Genomic DNA, 16,436 nt, shown 5'->3' with positions numbered 1-16,436 from the left:
CCACACCCTCCCCAAATTCTAGTTTCCTTTTCTGGAAACCTCGACTGCCCTGGAGAACCACAGGCTGGAGGGCAAAAGGCCGGGAAAGGGATTTTAGCAGGAATTGAAAGGACTTTAGTGTTTGGCAAACTCGGGAAACAGAGGCAGAGACAGGAAATATTGATGTAGGAGAGGAGCAGCTGTCCCAGGAAGAGACTGACAGGGTGGCATGTCCAGGTGGAAACCTCAGATGGCCTCTGATGAACGCTTTCCAGCTCTCCGGGAAGTACCTTCTGTGTAGCCATTTCAAACCAGACTGAGTCCATTTGAGCCTGAGGAGCTGGATAAGGGACTGGCCACAGAGGGAAAAGGGGATGGGGAGGCATGAAGGGGTGAATTACTCAGCTGATGTGATGAGAGCAGACAGAGCAGGCAGAGAGGATCAGAGGCGATGGGCTCTGCAGGGGGCCGCACTGCCAATACTGGAGCTAGCCTGGCACTGACAAGCCCTGGGGAGAGAGGCCAAGGTCAGGGATCATGGCAGAGGGGTGGGGTGTTCCGTGGGCCCAAATGAACAGCAAAGAAATAAAAGGGGTTGATGAGGGAATGTGGCGGGAGGTGAGGGGCAACCAGGTAATGGAGTTGAAATAAAAATAGAAAAACTATCAAAGGACACGAAAACATCATCGTGGATTATCATCTCTGCTAAGTGCTTTATTTAATCCCCACGGTAATCTAGTGAGGTAGGCATTATCTCCATTTTACATATAAAGCCCTGTAACCCAGAAAGTTAAAGTTACTTTCTCAAGAACACACAGGCAGTAAATGCCAGCCAGAATTCAAACCCAAATCCATCATATGGAAGCCTGCTCTCCTAATACCAGGCTATGCTGCCACGATGAGGCAGGGGGTGGCTGGGAGACAGATACAAAGAGGAGAGAAGGGAGGTGAGACAGACCCATAGGGAACAGAGTGGAGGAACAGGCCGAAGGAATGGGAGACTCAGTCTCAGCTTAATGGGTCAAACCCAGGACACAGGTGTATGGTTTTGTCTCCTATAAAACTCCCACCATACCTGTCATGACTTGTTCACCGCCTGCCTCCCCACCAGCCTGGAGCAGCCATGTACTGTTTGGTGTCACAACTCAAGAGCAGTGATTGACTAAAGATTAGAGGGCTTGGGAAGCAGGGCTGATGGAGACTGGAGGATGAATGGACACTTAGGACAGAAAGAGAAAGACAGGGCTGGGATGGAGAATGATATTTGAGCTGCCTAAGGAGGCTGGCCAGGGGGCCAAGCAGGGCACCTGTGAAGGGCTTGGGTCATAGGAAATCTCCTAAGAGGGAAGTGGGAGGATGCCTACTGCATGCCAAGGGCTGTGCTTGCTCTCTACACACATTTATCTTATTTAATCCTCATAATGTTTCTATGAGATGGGTATTATATTCGCTTTCAGAAGAGAAAACTGAGGCTCAGAGAAATAACCTAATACATACATGATTAAGAAGTGAAGCCAGACTTTGAACCCAAACCTGACTCCAAAGTGTGTGCTTTTCTCTTTATACCTTGCTACCTCTCTGTGCTCATGTGTGGTGAGGAAAGGAGGACGGAGAAGTTCCGACAGCTAAGATGAAAACGGCGTATTGAAGGACAGAGGCAGACTTGGGGCACAGGGGAAAGAAAAGGTGTGAGTTTGCAGTGTGGACAGAGCCGCAGTGTTGAGAGCAGGAAATCATCAGTGTGGGAAGGATGAGTCACCAATGAGAATGCAGAGGGCAAGGTGAGGGATGAGGGGAAAATAAGTATGATGGCAGTTAATCAGTGAGGGTGTGTTTCTGCTCCTGTTACTGGCTGCAAAGTGCGAGTCTCTCTGGCTTGAGATATCATTCGTATGTAAAGTGGATCTTTATGAGTAAGGTTCTCTGTGGCCTATAGATGCGTATGATTAATTAGTACTTTTCAGAATTTTGAATGGATTAAGATGTCACATGCTCTTTCTGCTGCTGCTGCTAAGTCGCTTCAGTCGTGTCCGACTCTGTGCAACCCCATAGACGGCAGCCCACCAGGCTCCCCCATCCCTGGGATTCTCCAGGCAAGAACACTGGAGTGGGTTGCCATTTCCTTCTCCAATTCATGAAAGTGAAAAGTGAAAGTGAAGTCGCTCAGTCATGTCCGACTCTTCAAGACCCCACGGACTGCAGCCTACCAGGCTCCTTCGCCCATGGGATTTTCCATTTTTATAGTCCCCCATAAATCCCACCATTTCTTTCCCCCTCATAACTGCTATATTACCTGCCTAACCACTGAAGGCATTTGAGTTTGGAACCCTGTCATTTCGAAGAGGTGAGCATTCAGATGGAAATTCAGAGGAAAGAGACTTTTCCAAGGTCTCACAATAATTGGCAAAGTCAAAACATAAAATCCAGTCCTACTGACATCAAGCCCCATAATGCCTGTGGACAATAGGCAGAGCTATTGTCCAAGTGTACAGAAGAGATCTGTGGAAGTGAGATCAGAGAGGTGGTGAGCAAATCCAGAAAGCTGTATTAAGATACTGGCAGCTGTGAATAAACACTTTGAAGTGGGCTGAAAGAATAAGCCAGTGGTCCAAGTCTGAACTTTTAAGAACTAGCTTTATTTATTAAACCAAATCAGGATGCTCTGCTCACGTTGTTCATCTATCCACCTCCCCTCCACTCACGTCAATACTGCATACCTCATTCTGACCACAAGGCGTCACTCTTGTTTTTACCATTGTTTCATAGATCATTTTCCAGATAGCACTGGGGCTTGACAATAACAGGAGATGTGAGAGTGGGAACACTGTCTTAAGCTCTGGGCAGATAACTATATCCAGGTGCGTTTAGGAAGGGACGTTGGAGGGAGTGGGGGTCAAGAAGGCTAGGTTAGCAGATGCGGTGAGAATGGAAGGACAGTGTTTCAAATGCCATCAGAGTCTCTCCACGTAAAAAGCTTTGCCCTCATTTAGTTCTTGCTGGTACTGCTGATGCTCCTTTTCAAACAGCTGGTGCAGGGCAGCTTGACGGACCTGGTAGGGTGGGCAGAAGAGTGTGATATTTTCCTTGTTTACTTGCCTTCCTCATTCTTTCTCCCTGGTTGCTTTCCTATCCCATTTTCTCTTGGATCTGGAATTACCTATGGCTTAAAATTAAGCAGGAGCATAAAGACTAAACTTTGGAGGGGAAGCCAACCCATTTTTTCTTCTGTGGGTGTGCAGACCCACATCTTTTCTGAGAACACACCAAAAACCACAAACTTTTCTAGGGACCTGGGATACAAAGATGGTGACATGACAGCACCTGGGGACTCCAGGGAGAGAGGTTCCCAGAGGCAGATGCTAGGCGCTAAAACTAGGCACAGTTTTACCAAGGTGAGAGGAGTAAAGACACCTGCTTTGGGACTCTGCAGCTGGATACAAAGAATTGGTGAAAAGGAGCTTTGGTTTCAGGGTTAGAGTTACTGCTCTGGTGTAATGGCAGAGACCAGGAGCTTGGGAATCCCAGTGGGAAAAGGAATAGTGCAGTAGAGGATGAAACTTCTGGCCACTAGAACTCACCATCAGCAACTGCTTGTTGGCCAGTGCCAACTCCTGTACCATGGTGTCCTGCATCCTTAGGATAGCATATGGGTTTCTCCTCTGGCTTAATGTTATCTGCCACAGACAGTGTGTGTGTGAATTTCGCCACCTGTTCCAGGCACAAAGGTAGGGGTTGAATAGGTTAGAGTTAAGAGGAGAGACAGAACCCTGTCAAAGGAGGCTCTTCATCAAAACTTCTGTACCATTGTCAGAGAAGACTGCAAACTCCTTGAAAAGGTGACTAGTACTGGCTTAGCTTCTCCAGGAAAGAACACTGGAGTGGGTTGCCATTCCCTTCTCCAGGGGATCTTCCCAACCCAGGGATCCAACCTGGGTCTCCTGTATTGTAGGCGGATTCTTTACCGTCTGAGCCACCAGGGAAACCTTGATTTAGAACCTAGCATATATTAATAGGAAGTCTATCATTCAATCACCATAATAACCATGTGTCATAGGTATCAGTTTTTGCATTACACAAACAAGGAAACGTAGTTCAGGTGAGTTGCCCAAGGTCACCTGATGGCAGACCTGGGTATCAAATCCAATCTAAAGACTGATTCCTTCCATCATACCAGTGATACTCTATCTTGGCTAGACACTCTGGAATCATTTGTTAAGGTTTTCTAATACACAACATGATTATACACATGTGATACACACCCATATCCTCTGTTCAGATAATCTTGTTGACATTTCTTTAAAAAAATCAAGTATTTTTTACAGATGACTGAAAAATACATACAGGAATATATATTAAATGAAAGCTGGAAGCATCATTCTTCTGCCCCAGTTCATCTCAACAAAGTTATCAGTTTCTTGTGCATCTTTATAGAAAAATTTTCTATCATGTATCAGCAAGTATAACTTTTTTATTTTTAACATGAAATCATACATTTACATAAGCAGTATTACGTAACAACTTGGACTTTTCACATCAGCATAGAGATTTGCTTCATTCTGTTTAAAGGCTGCCAAGTACTTTTATAACATAATTTCACCAGCTACATGTTATTTCTAGCTTTTTTACTTGTATAAACAATATTGTCACGAATACTCGTGTGTGTGCATTCTATTGCTTTTGTAGGTATGTGTATAAGGTATTCCTAGAAGTCGAGTTGCCAGTTCAATGGATCTATGAATTTAAAATTTTGATAGGTTTTATAAAAAAGGCTGCATCAATCTTGACTCCCATGAAAACTATATGCATTCTTTTTATGTCACTCCTAGCCTACCTCTGGGTATAACCTATGAAACCTTAAAAAACAGGCTTATCCTATCTAATCTTAGGCCATTTTAGTCAGAATCTTCTTCTGGGTTAAGGCTTTAAAAAAAAATCTTTTGCCACATCATGCAGCACACGGAATCTTAGTTCCCCACCCACTCCCGCACCCACTGCATTGGCAGCGAGCAATCTTAACCACTGGACCACTGGGGAAGTCCTAAGACCTTTGTTTTTTTAAAAACACTCCCCAGGTGATAAGAGATATACAGCTTAATCTTTTGAATTTTCTTATTCATTCATTCAATCAACACCTACTGCATACCTACCACATGGTTGGTGAGTGTGGTACCAGACAACAAATATTTGCATTTTCCTTAAAAAGTAAAAAAACAAAAACTTGCTCCAATTTTCCTTCAGAGAATGGGAAGCAAGGAAACAAGGGCTGCTGTTTGCCTGCTTCACACCTATTTGCCTTTTTGAGGAGCCCCTAACAAGATGAAGTGGATATCAGGAGGGCAGGAGAGTGAACATGTCAAGCTGAAGCGTAAGGGAAAGGACAGAAGCAGAGATTACCTGTGCACCATCTTCTTAAGTTCCAGGGCCCTTTGAAAATGCTGCAAGAAAAGGGAGTTCTGTTATCTGCCTTGATCTCCAGTACCTCACCCTCAGTGCCCTAACATGGTGGGAGACAAAGACCTTTCTTTTCGGAGAGAGGGGAGTAGCCAACTTCCTAGGGCAGGTGTGGAGAAAGTCCTATTCATGCAGGGGTTAGTATGCAACGAATATTTGAATACCTACTACGTGCCAGTCTCCCACCCCTGCTGCTACCCTTCAATTACCCCAAGGGCCTCTCTCAAGAACTGTCAATTTCTGATAAATTCATCTGGAAACCTTATCCAGGGGAAACTCATCCAAAGCAGCCTTCTCCAACTCTGCGTACCTCTTCTACTTTTCCAATCTTTTCCATGGACATGTCTACAGACTTGCTTGATGTAGTCTTTAGAGACTGAACGAGCTCTCATTTCTGTTTAGTCACCAAGGATTCAGTAGTCATAGCAACATTTACACCTCCAACAATGAGCCTAGGCCTACAAGAGTTGATTGGTCACCTGGCCTGTTGCCCCAGAGACCTGAAGGGAATCCTGGTTCTCCAGCCTTCTATTAGTGACACAGGCACTTTTATGAACAAGGACCTCAGTTGCAACTTTAGGATTTCTTCTTTTGAGATCCCACACGACCCAACTAAGAGTTTGCATACCACAACTCAAGAGTTTGATCAAAGATCCCACATTGTGCAACTAAAACCCGGTGCAGTCAAATACAAAGAAACATTTTTTTAAAACCAGGCTGCATCGGGTCTTAGTTGCAGAATGTGGGATCTTTGATCAAACTGTTGATCGAACTCTAGTTCCCCAACTAGGGGTGGAACCAATATTCACTGCATTGGGAGCACGAAGTCTTAGCCACTGGCCACCAGAGAAGTCCTCACATGTCTGTTTTATTAAAAGACGACTATAGAGGAATAAATCATATGCTTTATTTTTTAATTGTTCATTAAATGGTTTATAAAGTCAGATCAAGATATTGGTCTATTTCTTCACACTATCCCACAAATAAGGAGTGATGAGATTATATCAGATGTTAAAACATTCCTTTTTCAATTTATTCATGACAGTATACAATGAAAGTGGAAGGCAGATCCTTGCATGTTAGAGAAGTTGTGTTAATGTTCCCAGTAACATCCTGGTTTAAGTGGAGCACCAGGGTAAGTTGTTCTAGGTAGCACTCATGGCCTCCACCAATTTCCGCAACATTCTGTATACCATTTCCACCAATCAACTCTTAGATGTCTCAAACCAAATAGCTCCCATTCAACTGTGTACAGAAGACAGGACACCAAGCCCGGTCACCCTTGGGATAATTTATAGTCTGGAAAAGGACAGATGAACCATGATCAAAAAACCAAGTGAGGATTTTTAGGGAAGCTTTGACAGAAATATTAAGAAAAACATCTAATTCAACTCCAGAGAAAAGTGATACCAAGGGAAAATAAAGTCTTAACTGATGTTCTGAAACTGGCCATAAGAGCGGGTGGAAGAATGATCCTCTAGGCATGAAATCTTAAGAGCTCTGAACACAATCAGGGCTTCAGCTGATCCAGAGCTGGGCTGAACCAGATGACCTGAGTGAGGGCCACCCGGCAAGCACACTGCAGTCTGTCTGGCTCCATCAACAGTGAGAGGCCTTCAGCTCCATCAGAGAGTACTCTCCAGTGTGTTATAGTTGTCCTTAAAGCTCTTCAATTCGAGGAAGTGCTTGGCACGTTTACTCTTCTGACTGGAGGGGAGGTATGTCACCTGGATGGTTGTTGGGGAGACTTCGGGAGACTGGGTTAGGTCTTTGGCTGCTGACTGGTGTTGTCGCTGAGAGCTCCCACTTCGTGCTTTGACCCTGAAGAACACAAAGAGGGCTGGTCATGGACAGATAGAGAACTAATGGAAGAAAACAATTCAAGGCTTCTACATCCTATACATGCAATTGTAGCCACAAATGGTCTCTGTCCTATCTTACAAACTAGTTACTAAAATCCCATGTGGTAGCTTAGAAATAGCAGAGAAACCAATTTTCCCAATGAGTCCCTGCCTCTGACTCAACCTCTTCTTCATTCCACTGTGCTTAAAGAAAACTTTTAATTCTGATTCACCTAATGTGTGGATGCCACTAATATACTCCCAGTCCAAAGAGTCCTTTAAAACAACTGACCTCCAAAAAATAATATTGAAATTAACTATTGAATTATCATAAGTTAGGACACTAAATCTGGTTCTTTTACCAACATGTAATTTACTCACATCCCATTAACCCTTTATGGTGGTATCACCCCTTTTGCAGATTAGGAAACTGAGGGTCCATCAAGAAAGTTGCCTGAGGTCACAAAGCTAGTAAGTGACAGAGAGCTGGGATTAAAATCTAAGTTTGTCCGATTTTAGAGCCTATACTCTTCAATATACCCATTGAAATTTTCTAGAAACTAGAGATCTATCTAAGAGACTAAATTTTTAAAAATGTGGTAAAATACATATAAAATTTACCATCTTAACAATTTTTAAATGTTTACTGAAAAAGTTCAGTAGTATTAGGTACATTCACACTGTTGTGCAACCAACATCCAGAATTCTTTTCATCTTGGAAAACAAACTCTCTGCCTATTAAACAACTCCCTATTCCTCCTTCCCTCCAGCCGCTACCACCCACCATTCTGCTTTCTGTCTCTATGAATATGACTACTCTAGGTACCTCACGTAAGTGGAGTCATACAGTATTTTACTTTCAAAGAAACTGAACTTGAACAGGCCTTCTCCGCCCTTTCCAAGTGTTTTCATTAGTTTTCTAAGTGGTTTTTATAGGATATTTTGTCTTTAGAACAAAGTAGTTTTTAAGGATATACAGAAAACAGGACAGACATACCCCTCATCTTTTGAGAATAATAATCAACACAGCAGAAAGCAGATGTGTTATTTTTGTGGCTGGTAAGTAACTCTTTATTCCAGATTGGCTTTCCGCCTTTACTCTTATAATTACATACATGCATAAACAACATATTGAAGCTCTGTTAGTAGGTATTTAAAATGTTCCCAACAAAAAGTCATGAAGTCTCTTCTATAAAACACAGCTAGCTCTTTAGTGATACCTTTTGTTTCAGTCAGGGTTAATAATACTTTAAGTGGTAATAAAACTGGCTGACAATTAATTCTTTTTATCAGACCAAGATACAAAGGAAGACATCTTTGTTTGCTGAAAAACTATTTTATTCCTTTTACTGGTGTAACAGATTACACCAATTCTGACATTTTACTGAGTTGGACCAAAAAATAAAAATAAGAAAAGAGATACAAAAAAGTAGGAGAAACTTCTTTTATTAGCTTGCATCTACTTTCCACCGTAAAGAAACAGCTCTAGGACCTGATTTTGTTCACAGTGCTTTTGAAAGTAATCTAACTGTGAAAACAGCCCAGGACTACTGTATTCTCTAACCAGCTTCCTTTGACATGTTCCCCTCCAAACTCACACTGTGGCCAGCTCACTCAGGGCCTCCTGATAGCGCAGGTACTCACTCAGGCCAAAGACCTGAAGAAAGAGGAAGGAAGAATGAGGATCTCTCAGTCTGGGGCATCCCTTTAGTTCCCTGAAGGAAAACGTGGCCACCCACTGTGGCTTACCCCTGTCCCATAGCGGGCTGTCTCATAGCCATCCAGCAGGGTATCAATAAGGGCCTTGCGCACACCCTTGAAAGGAGTACTAGTGTTTCGAAGATCTAGCAGGTAGGAGCGGAAATTCTTGCCCATTAAGGAATGGGGATGTCGGCCTTCAGCATGAAATGGGATCTCTGTGGAGATAATAGAACAATGATACCCCCTTTCCCATTTGTTTAGTCTTACTAATTAATTTCCCAAACTTAGAAACAGGTACAATGAGTGAATTGGGGGGAAATTTTAAGAGAATTAAGAAGACTAGAGATCTAGAGCTATGTCTGAGTGGTCATACAGTGGTGGCAATATAACTGTTAAATTATACCAATGGTATACAACAGTGTCATTCCTATTTACCCTCCTACCTACCCAGAGTTTAAGATATAAACTATGTTTTGGTAGAGATAGAGCATTTCTGACAACAGTCATATGAAAAAAATGGAAAAAAAATTCAAGAGCATTTTTGACAATGGTCAAATGGAAAAAAAAATCAAGAACCATCTATGTAGGCTTGGTGAAAAAGCAGATGTTGCCTGTCTCCTGTGGAAAAACAAGCAAATTACCACTAGTTCATGAAACTAAAGGTATAGAAAGAACAAAACAAATCCAGACTCTCTGGAGAAAAATAACTTACCTACATCATTTCCTTAAGGCAAAACAGTAACCCAGTACTCTCAAAATTAGCAAACTCCTACCAGTTGGGTAGGTGTAGAAAGGACAAATTCTAACATAAATTGGGTTCCTCCCTCTCTTTCCCGGGTGAGCTCTCAGGATACAGAACAGCTGCTGAGCAGCCCTTACCAGAGGCACGGATAGCATCCAGAGCTTTCATCCTGTATAGGTAGTTGTAGCAATCTGTTGAGAAAGAGACTGGTGTCAGGAATAACCTTCAAAAGATTCTCCAAACTCCAACAAGCTTAAAGTGCTTTCCAATCTAACATATGCCCAGTAACAAGGAACCACAGCTGTTGAGTTTGCCAGCAGCTATGTTTACAACTGAGAAAAGGAATTCAGAATTTGTGAGACCCCTCACTGAAGTACTGTCCAAGAACATGCTACATACTTTGATTTCCCTGGGTTTCCAGCTGTAGCAGTCTTGCATCATCATCTGCGAGAAGCTGAGGTTCATACTTGATATCCTGAACCTTGGACAGTCGGATATCAATCTCCTCTTTTAAGTCCTGTTCATGTGGAGAAAACAATACACAGCCATTTAGCCTGTTCTTTGCTACCCATCAATCTGGAAATGGGGCAAAGCGAGGAACAACTAAGACAACAGAGGCAGAGAAAATGCTCATTTGGCTAATGAAAGCACCAGGTTAAGACTCAAGAATTTAAGAAAGTATGGGACTGGATTTGCTAAGAACCTCTCCAAAACACATATGTCTAAGCTAGATCTTTTAATCTGCTAGAATTCCTTCAAGTTTTATTATTTCTGACTTTTTTTTTTTTCCTGCACCAGGGAGCTGCATGAAGGCTTTTAGGTTCCCTGTTAGGGACTGAACCTACATCCCCTGCAGTGGAAGTGTAGTCTTAACCACTGGACTGCCAGGGAGGTCCCCTCAGTTGGATTTAGAAGAGTCTTGGTTAGCTGTTTTTTCCTGAGCTGGGAAAAAATGGACATCAACTGTAGGTCATAATCTATTCTAAAACCCTAAGATCTGTATGTGGTTTAGAAGTTTGGGAACTATCTCTACCTGGTGGACCACAGGATTTCTAGATGTTTTCTTCTAAGAGCATATTTAATTTTTTAAGTAGGTAATTCAAAAACAAACTAGGGACTCCCCTGGTGGTCCAGTGGCTAGGACTCCAAGCTCCCAATCCAGGGGGCCCAAGTTAGATCCCTGGTCAGGGAACTAGATCCCACATGCTGCAGCAAAATTTGCTGCAGTCCAATTACTAAAAAAAAAAAAAAGAAATATATATATATATATAAACCACTGATAACAGTTTCATATTCATCTTTCTAACTTAAGAGGGCTGCCAGAGTCCCAAGAAGTATTCTAACTGTTTAGAAACTTCCATTGTGAAGTATGTCATACATAGAATACATTTCACATATATGTACACCTTAAATAATTATAAAATTCATTAATATGAACACCTGTATGCACTACTCCCTTTAAGAACTGGGACATGACCAATGGCTTCAAAGCCTTGTGTCCACCCCTGGTCAAATGCAACCTCCAACCTTAATTTCTCAAGTTTTATTTTTCTTTGCTGTTTTATCATGTTACCCTGAAGATGTTTAGCTTTGCCTGGCTTTGAACTTCATACAAATGGAAAAATATTTTGAGTTTCTCTGCAACCTTTTAAAATTTTAAATAAATTTTATTGAGGTTTAATTCAAATGCAATAAAATACATTCATTTTACGTGTCGTTTGATGAATCTTGACAAATGAATACTTTCATTCAACTACCATTCCAATCAAGATACAGAACATTTCCATCATTCCAAAGTTTTTCATCCTCCTCTGCAGTTAAACTCCCCCTCCATGACCCAGGGAACACTGATGTTTTATCTGTTTTAAAATTCTGTACAAATGGAATGGAATCATATGGTATGTACTCTTTTGTAAATGGCTTTCTGGCATTTTTTTCACTCGGCATATTTTTGAGATTCATTCATGTTTGTCATTTATTGTTTCCATTCAAAAATATTTTGGGGATTCATTTGTGTTCATATTCTTATCTTCAGTTTATTTTCATTTCTCATAGTGTTCCAGAACACAAATATGTTTTCAAGTGGAAATTTAGCATAACATATTTTTTAAAAAATTACAAACAATGCTTTATTCTTGTACATGTCTTCTGGTACACATGCAAAAATTAATTTCTCTATGGTAGGAATTGCTGGGCTGTGGATTAGGTACATTTGCAATCTTACTAGACAATACCCCAATATTTTCCAAAGCAGTTTTAATAATTTACACTTGTCACCAGCAACGGCTAAGAATTTAGACAGAATGTTTTAGAGCAAAAGGAATCTTGATCTCATCTAGTCTATAGTTGCCGGGAGAGGGTGGCAGTGGTGGTGTTTCTAAATAGTCAAAGTTTTGACTGACTCATGATATAGTGTAAACTAACCTTGTATGACTGACTCATGATACAGTGTAAACTAACCCTATATCCTTCTTAAGGGAGGCAGTTGGCATTTGGAGAACTGAGAGAATGTGGAAGCACTGTTGAGGTTTCAGGCCACATCTTTGAGGCTTTCCATGAAATATATCAGCAAAGAAAAAGGAGAAGAGAGTTACAACACTATTTAATGAAAGAACACTGCTCTAGGAGTTGACATAATTGTATACCAGCTCTAGCCCTCCCACTAACCTGCTTTTCACTCAACAATGAATTATTAACTATCTACTATATGTAGGCTGTGGCTCTATAGCAGTGAACAAAACTGGCATGGTGCCTACGTTATTAGAGCTTAGGGAAGAGACGGGCATTAAACAAATACACATAAAAGACAATTTGTAGTAAAATGCTATCTGAAACAAAAAAAGACCTAGTTTATAATGAGTCATAAACATTCCTCTTTCTAGGAAATAGTACTTGAGGTAATAGTACTTGAGGTAAGTTCTAAAGATCAAATGAACTAGCTACATGAAAACCAGAGGTTGATCATTCTGCCCCAGTGACAGCACACATAATATAAGAAAACTCAGCGCAGCTGGATCCCAGTGATCAATGGAGAGCCATACAAAAGAAGGTTGGCAGGGGCAACAGGCACCTTTTGCCCAGAAGTGGAAGACAGCAGCAGCAGGATGGGGGTGGCAGGAGGGTATTACGAGTTTTGATTTAGACATGTTAGGTTTGAGATGCCTATCAGACATCTAACTGGAAATGTTAGGTAGGCATTTGGATACACAAGTATGGAACTCAGGGAGGACTGGGATATAAATAAAATTTCAGTAGATTACTTAAAGTGAGGAAAGGTAGGCAGTTATCTTCAGGCGACAGTAGAGACAGACACTACTTGGTTATTCACTTCCTATATGTCCTCAGTTAGTTGCTTCCTTTTCTTAGGTTTCAGTTTGTAACATGAATGATGGAACTAGATGATTTGTGCTGCCCTCATAAATCTAACAGAGAAGGCGATGGCACCCCACTCCAGTCTCTTGCCTGGAAAATCCCATGGGTGGAGGAGCCTGGTAGGCTGCAGTCCATGGGGTCGCTGAGGGTCCTACAGGAGTGAGCGACTTCACTTTCACTTTTCACTTTCAGGCATTGGAGAAGGAAATGGCAACCCGCCAGTGTTCTTGCCAGGAGAATCCCAGGGACGGGGGATCCTGGTGGGCTGCCGTCTATGGGGTCGCACAGAGTCGGACACGACTGATGCAACTTAGCAGCAGCAGCAGCAACATAAATCTAAACAGATTCCCTGGTGGCTCAGACTGTAAAGTCTGCCTGCAATGCTGGATATCTGGGTTCGATTCCTGGGTCGGGAAGATCTCATGGAGAAGGAAATGGCAACCCACTCCAATATTCTTGCCTGAAAAATCTCACGGACAGAGGAGCCTGGCCAGCTACAGTCCATAGGGTCGCAAAGAGTCGGACATGACTGAGTAACTTCATAAATCTAAAGTTTTGCAAAGTTTGCCTCCTCACTGATGCGGGGCTAATTCTAATCACTCTAACACCATCCCAAATCAAAAACAAAACAAAATCCTCAAACAAACACTGGGTAGCTTAAGTTTAACAGGGAAATATCTTACCACAGAAAGTTTGTAATTTAATTCAATTAAAATTGGAATTTTAATTCAAGTCCTTCATTCTGCAAATGCAGAAACTGAAGTCCCTGGATAAGTTACTAGCTGTGCCACAGCAGTGAGCAGGTAAGCCAGGACTCAAGATGACCTTTATCGCTCAGTGTACTAAAGCAAGCACGTGGGTAACTGGACAAAGAATACGGGAACTGCGTTATTTCGAAAGGCAAAGGAAATCTCATTCTGAGCCTGGAACTCAGGGAGGACTGGGATATAAATAAAATTTCAGTAGATTACTTAAAGTGAGGAAAGGTAGGCAGTTATCTTCAGGCGACAGTAGAGACAGACACTACTGTCTACTACTAACAGATCTGGAGAACCACGCCTATCTCATGTTTTAAGGACCTACCTTGGGGGCATTGTGTCCCACAGGGACATGAGGTCCCCTTCGAGATTTCATTGCAAAGCGCATGATTTGCCTCTTCACAAAAATAAATAGCAGTACAAACACCTGTCCAAAAGGCAGAGAACCTTGAATTAAAAAATTAAACAAATAAAAGGCATGCCTTCAATTCAAATCTCAATTGGGGTTCTCAGGGGTGCTTTGGGATATAAGTTGGGGCAAAGCAAGGCCATTACCAATGGGGTGGGTACGGGTGAACCTGTGGCGGATACGCGTGGGGGGGTCTGCGTCCCAGGGTTTAGAGGGAGGGTTCTCAGCTGGAGGGGGGAGGGGCGGGGCGGTGCGAGTCGGTGACTTACGCTCCCAGGTACTCCTGGGATAGGAGTCAAAGCCCAGAAAAGTGCAGGTGAGTGGGTGGAGAATGAGGACACGGGGGACTGCTCAAGAGGAGGGTCTCTACTGGGTCTGACGCGACCGCAGGAATGGGGTGGGGGAATCTCCTCACCAGGCTCCCGTAGGCCATCACCAGCACGACATTCACGCCAGACAGCCAGTTACTGCCGGACGCCATGGCCTCCCCACCCCGCGCGGAACTGCTCCGGTTTAACCCGCTGCCCTGCCTCGTCAGCCCGGGCTCCGCTGAGGCAACGGCGCCTGGGTTTCCTGAAACTCCCCGGCCATTTCCTTACGGGGACAGACCAAGGCTGACCGGGCCTGAAAACATGGCGGATGGGGGGGGCTAGGAAAGAAGAACGACGCCTTCCCGCTTCCCCCAAGCACGTGACTCAGGCACGCAAAGACAACCGGGACCGGCGAGTGCTGAGACGCGGAACTACGCCAGTAAGAGGAAGCAGAAGCCCTCTGCTCGTCACGTGGCGGAGGCGGGGCCGCCGCGGAGGAGGCGGGGCACACGCGCGCAGCCGGAACGAGGTGTCTCGTGGCGAGGCGGCACGCGCACGCTTACGTGCGCGTCCCTTTTCGCGTCACGTGCTGGGGGACGCAGGAAGGCAAGTGGGAGGGAGAAGGCGCGAGAGCGAGCGCGAGAGGGAAAAGGGGAGGGGGGAGGAGGGAACCTTATATCACGTGACAGGGGCGGCGCGGCCCGGGGTGTCAGTGTGGAGGAGACTGAGGTAAAGTTGGGAGCGCAGCGGCGTTGGCGGCGGCGGCGGCGGCAGCGGCAGCGCGGCGGGGCCGGGTATTGTCCGCGGCCCCTTTAAATCCGCGTTCCCCCTTTTACCCTCCCTCCTTTCTCCCTTACCCCCGCCGTATACCCCTCCCTCGGTAGGCCCCCCCGCACCGTGTTCCCCACTGTACACCCCCCACCTAGTCGTGCGAGCCCTGGCGCCCCCCTCTCGAGTCGGCCGCTGGAGGTTTTGTTTATGGTTGGGTTCGCGGCCTAGTGGGCCGCGCCAGAGCCGGGGCCTCGATTTGGGAGCGTGGCCGGGGCGGGGCTTGGGGCAGTCGGCGGCGGGGGGGGTGGGGGGGGGCCATGCGGCTAGAGCCTGAGACGGGGGAGAACGAGAAAGAGCGCGAGTGAGCGAGGCCTGGGCCCCGCCTGAGGTAGGGCCCTCTCTTTACCCTGGCCGGTTCCTGTGGAGAAGACGAGAAGGCCTCCTCCCTTTCCAACCCTCTGCGGGCCCCCTCTGATCCGGATCCGGCCTGGTTTAGGGGTGGCGGGGAGTGGGGGGAGGGAAGACGATGGGGTGGAGCTGCCCCAAACTCCCCCATGTGGCCCTCGGTTTGGAGTGCGGAGGATTAATTTGTTCCGGGTGGGAGGTAAGGAGGCGATTGGCCCTGTGAGCTCCCGATGTGGTGCTGAGCGGGGTGAGCCTCCCATCCTCCACGCGTGGGCTTGCGTCCCCTCTCCGTTTCCAGCCTCTTTGTCAGCTCCTCTTATTACCCTTTCTTTCTCACCGCCCCAGCTCTTGGAATATATTTTTTTGCTGCTGTCTTTAGCTTCCTGTTGTCCATACTGTTGTTTTGGGTACCCCAAACAATTATGATGTTATCTGGGAAGCTGGGCATGGAAGGCCCCCCATAGGGTATATTACGCCTAAGGGACGTCACTAGAGCAGTGGGGTATTTGATCACTCTTCTCATAATGGAACAGGAATCCCAGATTTCTTCAGACCCTTCACCTTGTGGGCAGTCCTTAAATTGCTTTGCAAACTGATGTCACAAATAGACGGCTCCTTTTCCACTGTTCTTGAAATGTAGCCATCTCTGCTGTAGGATATTGTGAAAGAGAAACACCACAGTAACAGGCCTTTTTT

The 16,436-nt window shown here is 44.6% G+C and overlaps 3 protein-coding genes across 21 annotated transcripts in view; 1 reads left to right on the top strand and 2 right to left on the bottom strand.

Annotated features, from left to right (window-relative positions):
- Positions 1-2,597: 2,597 nt before the first annotated feature.
- On the bottom strand, positions 2,598-6,100 carry CFAP141 (cilia and flagella associated protein 141). The gene is made up of 4 exons (XM_055586807.1): positions 5,741-6,100; positions 5,374-5,414; positions 3,558-3,687; positions 2,598-3,029 (listed from the first exon to the last, which is right to left on the bottom strand). Exons 1-4 carry the CDS (start codon positions 5,771-5,773, stop codon positions 2,931-2,933), a joined length of 303 nt encoding a protein of 100 aa, XP_055442782.1. The 5' UTR covers positions 5,774-6,100; the 3' UTR covers positions 2,598-2,930.
- A 230-nt stretch (positions 6,101-6,330) lies between these two features.
- C6H1orf43 (chromosome 6 C1orf43 homolog) lies at positions 6,331-15,013 on the bottom strand. Its single transcript, XM_055584187.1, has 7 exons — positions 14,669-15,013; positions 14,170-14,271; positions 10,114-10,231; positions 9,852-9,905; positions 9,021-9,187; positions 8,870-8,928; positions 6,331-7,251 (listed from the first exon to the last, which is right to left on the bottom strand). Exons 1-7 carry the CDS (start codon positions 14,732-14,734, stop codon positions 7,056-7,058), a joined length of 762 nt encoding a protein of 253 aa, XP_055440162.1. The 5' UTR covers positions 14,735-15,013; the 3' UTR covers positions 6,331-7,055.
- Positions 14,550-16,436, top strand: part of UBAP2L (ubiquitin associated protein 2 like) — a 47,442-nt gene continuing 45,555 nt past the window's right edge. For 8 of the 19 annotated variants that reach the window (XM_055584180.1, XM_055584178.1, XM_055584173.1 and 5 more), the window contains exon 1: positions 15,027-15,170. The gene's annotated coding sequence lies outside the window, so the exon portion shown is untranslated. Of the gene's footprint in view, positions 14,570-15,026; positions 15,359-16,436 lie in introns of those variants that run through there. The other 11 variants (XM_055584179.1, XM_055584177.1, XM_055584175.1 and 8 more) reach the window with 5 other exon arrangements.

This window comes from Bubalus kerabau, chromosome 6, assembly GCF_029407905.1.
Source record: "Bubalus kerabau isolate K-KA32 ecotype Philippines breed swamp buffalo chromosome 6, PCC_UOA_SB_1v2, whole genome shotgun sequence".
Classification (NCBI taxonomy): domain Eukaryota; kingdom Metazoa; phylum Chordata; class Mammalia; order Artiodactyla; family Bovidae; genus Bubalus; species Bubalus kerabau.
The sequence above is the reverse complement of the archived record's forward strand: the minus strand, read 5'-3'. Positions and strand labels throughout refer to the sequence as shown.

Excerpts from the sequence above, each read along its gene's own strand:
- CFAP141 (XM_055586807.1), bottom strand. The coding sequence starts at position 5,773 with ATGTCCATGGAAAAGATTGGAAAAGTAGAAGAG. Across the intron at positions 5,415-5,740 it reads AGATTGGAAAAGTAGAAGAG|CATTTTCAAAGGGCCCTGGA; the intron begins GTACGCAGAGTT and ends CTTTTCTTGCAG. Across the intron at positions 3,688-5,373 it reads CTTAAGAAGATGGTGCACAG|GTGGCGAAATTCACACACAC; the intron begins GTAATCTCTGCT and ends TGCCTGGAACAG.
- C6H1orf43 (XM_055584187.1), bottom strand. The coding sequence starts at position 14,734 with ATGGCGTCCGGCAGTAACTGGCTGTCTGGCGTGAATGTCGTGCTGGTG. Across the intron at positions 9,906-10,113 it reads GGAAACCCAGGGAAATCAAA|ATTGCTACAACTACCTATAC; the intron begins GTATGTAGCATG and ends CTTTCTCAACAG. Across the intron at positions 7,252-8,869 it reads CTGAGTGAGCTGGCCACAGT|GGTCAAAGCACGAAGTGGGA; the intron begins GTGAGTTTGGAG and ends TGTGTTCTTCAG.